General features: G+C 37.2%; 1 protein-coding gene across 1 annotated transcript in view; it reads right to left on the bottom strand.

The window, feature by feature from the left end:
- LOC107557496 (histone deacetylase 8-like) overlaps positions 1 to 7,587 on the bottom strand; it is a 26,278-nt gene that overhangs the window by 7,164 nt on the left and 11,527 nt on the right. The window contains exon 10 of the mRNA XM_016240928.1: positions 3,682 to 3,787. Within this exon, the coding sequence (XP_016096414.1) occupies positions 3,682 to 3,787 (106 nt within the window). The remainder of the gene's footprint in view (positions 1 to 3,681; positions 3,788 to 7,587) is intronic.

The raw sequence follows: 7,587 nt of genomic DNA, 5'->3' as shown, positions 1-7,587 counted from the left end.
AAGACAGTATAAGTCATTATAATCCATAATTATGTCCCCACTGGATGCAACGAATGCCTCGTTTATAATGGGTTTTCATGTTTTTGAATCATCGCTCCGGCCTGACAGAGCATCATCACAATATGGTAAGGGGCGTAACATTTCCGTCACACGCTTGAGGTATTCGGCCAATCACAACGCACTGGATAGCTGGCCAATCAGAGGACACCTCGCTTTTCAGACCGATGAGCTTTGTAAAAATCGACACGTTTCAGAAAGGCGGGGCATAGAGGGGAAACAATAATGTACAGCATGTAGAAAATAATGTGTTTTTTTAACCTTAAACCGCATAAACACATTTCATTACACCAAATACACAAAATAATGTTCTTTTTAGCAACATCATATGACCCCTTTAACACATCACTCCAGTGTTGTCATTATTTGAAATAAAGCTGATATCAAATGTTCAAGATGAAAAACTTAAATTAGAAATGTTGTCTTGGCAACTAACTAAAATAAAATAAGTTATTATAAGTACTATAAATAAGTACTAAAATGGCTGAAATTAAATAAATGAAATCTAGATAGAAAAAACAATTTAATTGACAAAAGCACAACATTACTAAAACTGAAATTATAGAAATAACAGATAATTCAAAATATTGATAAATACTATAATATTATATAAATACAGAGGTGTAGTTTTATAATGGCTTTTTACTCAAGTATAAATAGTTTTGTTGACATTTACTTCACTAAATTTTAAAGAGAAAATTTATACTTTCTCAATACATTTCTCCAGCCCCTTTCATAACATTTGCAACTACAAAGCACAAAAAAGTAATAACAGCAAGAAAATCTTTGTGGATCGGTCATTATGATATCCAGTTCACAAATTAATATTTTAATCAAATTCAGTTCCTTTGAATCTCTACTTTTTTGTGAAAGGTATTAAACAAACTCTCCCTTCATCATATACAGTAGTTGCAGCCTATATTTATATTTGTATACATTTATTTGTTTTAGTGTTTAAGCGATGCTAAAGATTAATTGATCAATTCATTTCACAAAAAGGTCTGAATGATCCCAATCACAAATCTGAATCTAAATATCGAAAAGCACAACATTTTTGTGTTAAAGAATGTAATAGTAATGATATTGTATTTTTACTTTCTTACATATTGTATATTGTATCATGTAAAGTATATGCACTTTTATAACTGTGTTTCTGTTAAAACACAGTAGTATGAAATTTCATTTCAACATAATTTATATCATTTATTGCTGAATTAGGAGTTTATGGCAGTATGAACACGTACACAGTATGAATCACTGTCAGATATGAATTAATTAAATGGTATTGTAATTAAAAATTTTCTTTCAGATATAAAAATGAACAATTCAGTAATAAAAAGTGATGCAGCATCATTAAGAACAAACATGATCTACGAATGTAATGACACAAGGATTTTTCTAATCTCTCTAATGTTTGTTAATATTGATATTTACACATCCTAACACAGACTTCAGCAACCAAGCACTCAGCTAGTCTGCCAAACATACAATCAGTTGTAGTTTTAATTTCAGTTAATACTTTTAATGAAGTATTTTTTTAATGAGCTACTTTAACTTCACTTAAGTCAATATCCATAAATGTGTCTTTACATTTACTTAAACATGACAGTATGATATTTGAAACAACACTATATAAATAACACGAAAATAACACTGCACCACACCATGAGTAAAGTGAAGGACTCTGTGAGACTTGGGTTGGCTTTTCTGAATCAAATTTGTTCTTATATACAAACAATGCCTGTGTGTTATAATATTTGGAACACTGCTTTTCCGTTTTCACTGCCAGATTTTTGCCCATTTACACAGACGTTTGAATGAGCTCAGAAGGAAAAATCTTTATTTTATTACATCCAAGGGGCATCTGAAATGTTCTCAGCATAGCTTTGAAACATGTTTTGAGTCTTAAGACTACTGTCCCTGGAGAAGGTGAAAAGGCAAGAGTCTGCTGAAACCTCAAATAAACGCACACACAGAGTTCATGCACAGTTGCTGCAATAAAAATACACTGTTATAACTAATAAGAAGAAACTTGTGTCAAAGGGACAAACCAAACACTTTGTCAAGAAACATCTCATAAAAGTGTGGATAAGTGCGTGTCTGGGGCCCTGCACGTACATGTGTGCAAATGTTCCTAGTTTAGCCTGTTCTCATTCTCTTCCCAGCCACTCTAACTTCCCAGTTTCTAAGAATGCTTTGCTTATTTGTTTACTGATGACCGGGAACATCAAACAGACATGTTTCTCTTTTCTACAGCTGAGGAGAGCCAGTCATAAGGGACAACTGTGGTTGGTTTAAAGGTCTCCCTGGTGACTTAAGGGGGGTGGGACACATAGTTCTTGAGGAGGCTGGAGGGACAGCTGGATGAATGAATGACTGACACGACATCCTACCCATCATCAATGGTTTTCCAAATAAACAGGCCATTACTTTAAATATTTGAACCAGCTTTGAAATGGACAAAAGTAATTCCATCTGTGCAAATGGTATTCGATTAAGTGTGACATTCAGGGCCGGTGTTTGTGTTTGGTGAGTTTCTGGTAGAGATGCACCGATCGGCCAGGAATCGGAATCAGCTGATTTTCCTCATGATCGGCCCGGATCGGTGATCAGTCGGTCAGTCTCACTTCTTTCCGATTTCGATCCGTTTTGTTACCAGCAGCACAGGCAATAACATCAGCCGCACATTCTCGCTCTCTTCTCTCCGACAACCCCTTCTCTCACACACACGTCTCATTCGCTCTGGTTAAATAGTGCTTGTATTGCGCATTATTTAATCATTCCAGCAGGTTTCGCGCTTATACCAAAAGCGCATGCACCACCACTGATCTATATTAGTGGAGCGCACAATCACGCTCCGTCTCAAACAGCTTGTGAGCCACAGATACCAAATTGAGTGGCTAACTGCGCTAAAACGGTCAAATACATACAAAATTATGTCAAAATGCCTGTCTTGGCGAGTATCCAGTTAAAAACAGTCAGTTTTGGAACATTAAATAGTTGAGAAAGGGAACACATGTTGAGTAACAGTATATTGGGTCTGTGGATAAACTCTTAAAGGGACCACAGTCCAATATAACTGCTGCTGTCTGTCATGTTAATCAAAGAACAAAAGACAAAGAAAATCATTTTCTGCTCTTGACTGAATACGTTTTATAACTTTAATGGTAAGCATTAATCTGTATTTAATTTTTACAATGAAGACTACAGAAATTAAAGTAATCAAATGTAAAATAACACTGGATGTGTTATTTTACATTTGATTACTTTAATTTCTGTAGTATTTCTTACCTGAATAAAAACTTACTTAACCTGAAAAACTTAGTTTCATAGCTCTCTTTATTCTATTGCATTTATTTGTGCTGTTGTTTGCCATTTTTTTTTATTTGTTCTTATTTTATTACTGACTTTCTACTTGTGTTTTTTTATGAAAATAAAACTTTGCGTTGAAGAAAAGTAGATTTTTGTTTGTATATGCTGTCAATTATAGTTCTTAGAAAGAAAATCGGAATCGACAAAAATCGGTATCCGCAGATCACACTAACAAAAAATCGGAAATCGGAATCGGTCAAGAAAATTGCAATCGGTGCATCTCTAGTTTCTGGTTGTTGTCATGGTGATTACCTTTGATGGTGCTGATGACCCGCTCCAGATGCTGGCTCTCATTGCGGTCAGGCCGGCAGCTCGGGCTGATCTCCAGGGAATAATCCGGGCCGTATTCAGTGAAGTACTGGATTAGAGATAAGCAAAGCAAAACACAAAACGTACTTTAAGTCACCATTACTTAAAGTGACAATTCTTTACTGCAGCATTTATTATAAATTTTTTATTTGTGCACCTTTTTTAATTCATGTGTTTTAAAAGACTTCAAAAGAGATCATGAGGATGAATATATTTCATTCAAAAAAATTTTAATTTTGAAAAATGTTTTTTGTCCATTCAATCAAATCATAGGGGTCCCAAGTTATTTTCGACCATGCTGTCTTTCTTTCTTATAAACAAACTCTATGTTCCACAGAAGAAAGAAAGTCATAAGGGTTTGGAACAACGTAAGGGCAAGTGTATGATGACAGACTGTTCGTTTTTGGGCAAACTGTCCATTTAATTAAATTGCTATCAGTCAAAATTTGGAATTATGTGTATGCTATTCACACTTCCTATGACTTGCACTCAAAGAAAGTGCAAATGACTAGGATGGAGACAAACCAACGATTTTCCAGCTAGGACAGAGTCGCTGCTAATCACAGCTTCACTAATGACCTTTTAATGTGATCTAGGTTTCCTTCAATAAAACAAGTCCTGTTCTTTGTGAGATTTTTCTCAGCTAGAAAGCAGCATATACGTAAGTAAATATGGGAAGGTTTAGTGTTGGTAGGGTAACTGGTGTTTAAATTGGACAGAGATCAGATTTGGTTGTATGAGTGTTACACGCATTAGCTCAACTCTGCTTTCAATTACTTGTCCTTTGTTTATCCGGCTTACCTCCGGTCCCAATGCGCTCCAACATGTTAGGGTTTACATAACATATGAGTCTGTGAATGTGTGCAGTCAGGTTAGGTAGTTCACCCAAAAATAAAAATTATGTCATCAATTACTCATGTTGTTCCAAACCCATAGGACTCTCTTGTTTATCTTCTAAACAAAATTAAGATATTTTTAATCAATCCTGAGAGATTTCTGTCTCTCCATTAAAAGACCATTCCACCATAACCCTGATGCATCAAAAAGTTGTAATAATTTTTTGGGGGGGGTGAACTATCCCTTTAACTTGTTTCAAAAATAGATGACAAACAAAGTTGATTAAGTCAGATAAAATTAGACAATCCCTCCTCAACAGGACAGACTAAGAAAAAAAACAAAAACAATGATCCACTCTTCGAGTCAAAATATGTCCCAACACTTCATTGGCTCCAAGTGTCTCATTATAAAGGTGAGTTTAGGTTTCATCTCTTGACCTTTTCAACTTTGACCTCTTAACTATAAACACCACCCAAAATCCATTATGGATTTCCCCAAAGCTCATTTCCAGCATTTATTCCACTCCAGAATTCTGGGAGCCAGCTACTTCCCAGACGCAACGGCACAAAAAGTCCCACCCACAGAAGAAGATACAGAGGCCACACTAATTTGTTACTGTTGTGGCGTCACAAGTTTTGTTCAAGATGCATGAGATTGGAGAGGTTAAGGAACACCTGAAGGCCTGTTGTCTCCTCTGCTGAAAATTTGTAGTTGGCAAAAGACAGTAAGCTTTATGAAATCATAAGCTGTCAAAACATTCACTAAATCACTGAACACAGGGTGTATTTTATTATTATCTTTAGTCAATAACATGGGTGGACAAACAGCATCTACACTGTCTGAAAAGCTTCCCTTCTAGATCAGTCAGTACGTGCGGGTGGTAATGAGCCAAACCCGTGCTGACAGTCTGTCTGTCACACTTTACAGTGAAGTACCAGACCTGGTTCAAAGGGCAAAACTACAGACAATGCAAACATAACACTACTGGCACTCACAACATCCTGTTGAACTTGCTGTGAAAAAGTTGGCAGTCAGTGAGAACTTGTGTATGTGCATCAAAAAAGATTTCTAAAGGAACATTTCACAAAGGTAGTTATATCACAAATTGAGATACAAGAAAAACCAGCTGAACTCTGATGGTGAACTACCCTGCTGTGCATAATGGTTTCACAAAAATCAATTTGCAAGGCAACTTGCCCATCTAAAACAGTTCCACATTCGCACAACTTTAGTCTTCTCAATCCACACACAGGTCCTCTATAAGGGGTCTTTGCTGTCTGTCACTGTTCTGCCCAATGGGGTCTTCACCCCCTCAAGTTATGCAGAGAAGACAGAAAACCTTTCCACGTAAAGCGTAACCACAGCTGTCATCTTGAGATTGTGTTCATGTTAGCTGGCTGAGCTCATTAATGAACAATACACCTGTGTAGGATCCTGTAAATTCTGTGGCCAAGTGTTTGAGATCATGGGTGGAGTACTTCAGTTGATCACTGGTATGTTGACGTTTGTCTTTAAGAGACACTGTTTGTACAGTTGGGGGAAGTGATGCAGGTTGTCCATTCCTTGTAACCCCCTCTGAATTCTCATGTGAAATGGAGTTAAATAAAAGAAGAACCAGAGGGGGGAAATAGATCTCTGGGTGTTTGTTATTTCACTAGGCTGTGCTGAAAATAACTTGGCAGAAACAAGTGAAAAGGAGTTTTGTTTTTTTTTAAAGGAGAGGATGTACAGATGTCGACTGGCCACAGAGCAGTGAGCGCTGTTTCCACCCGTGGGCTGGGCTGAGCTGAGACCCTGATAGCACTCAAACAAAGACATAGCAAATTCCCTAACACTTGCTGATAAGATTTTGACCAGAACAAAGCCACACGTTCCCTGCCTAGCCAAACTGGCCATCAACAGGAACTTTTTGTAGATTTAACACTTTCCTGTCCTCTTAACCACTACAGACGACATTAAATGTACTGTATAGTTCACCCAAAACTACAATTATGTTATCATTTACTCAACCTCATGTCATTCCATAATTGTATGACAAGATATTTTGAAGAATGTTGGTAACTTAACTGTTTTGGTGACATTACTTAAAAGAAGATATTTTGAGAAATGTCTTTTTTATGTTTCACTGAAGAAAGAAAGGCATACAGGATTGGATCAACATTAATTTTAACTTTTAACCCTTTAACTTCTTCTGTAACACGGCTATTTAGTTTTTTGTCAGTAATCAACAATGCCAAATTGTCAACTGTACAATCTTCATTTAGAATTTCACCTCTCTTAAACAAGATAGTAAAAATGAATAATAAAAGCTTTATTCACACTGCAACACTGGTTCACCTATTAAAGGGGTCATATGATGCGATTTCAATTGTTCCTTTCTCTTTGAAGTGTTACAAGCTCTTGGTGCATAAAGAAGATCTGTAAAGTTGCAAAGACTAAAGTCTCAAATCTAAAGAGATATTCTTTATAAAAGTTAAGAGTCAGCCACACCTACCTAAAATGGCTCGTTCTAACACGCCCCCACATATCTACCTCACTATGTGGGAAGATTTGCATAACACCACCCAAATGTTCACGCAAAGAAAGAAGGCGAAACTTTTATTCTCGCTGTAGTATTGTTGCTGCCGCCATGTCGTGAAGACACTGTGCATTTTGTTGTGAAAGCGAAATTACTTTATTTGGCCTTCCAAAAGAGGACGATATCCGCTTCGTCATGCCGTGAGCTGATCCGTGCTGGTCGCTACGGAAATACATTAACTTCACGCTGTCGATCACCGGATCGGCTTTCACCGTGGACGAAGCGGAGTCCAGCCCGGGGTCGTCACATGTGGTTGCTGCAAGCCCGCCGGACGCTCCTTCGTCGAATCCGCCAGCCGGCCGCCGCTCACTCTAGCCCACCGTGTGTGACGCTGTACGTTTCGTTGTGAAAGCGAAACTACTTTGTTTGGTCTTCCAAAAGAGGACACGACTAGAAATCAGTGGTTAAGTTGTATTTACAACACTGTTCCAGAA

The sequence above is a fragment of the Sinocyclocheilus grahami genome, unplaced genomic scaffold (genome assembly GCF_001515645.1).
Source record: "Sinocyclocheilus grahami isolate Dianchi unplaced genomic scaffold, SAMN03320097.WGS_v1.1 scaffold605.1, whole genome shotgun sequence".
In the NCBI taxonomy this organism is placed as follows: Eukaryota; Metazoa; Chordata; class Actinopteri; order Cypriniformes; family Cyprinidae; genus Sinocyclocheilus; species Sinocyclocheilus grahami.
This window is presented reverse-complemented; position numbering and strand designations above follow the sequence as displayed.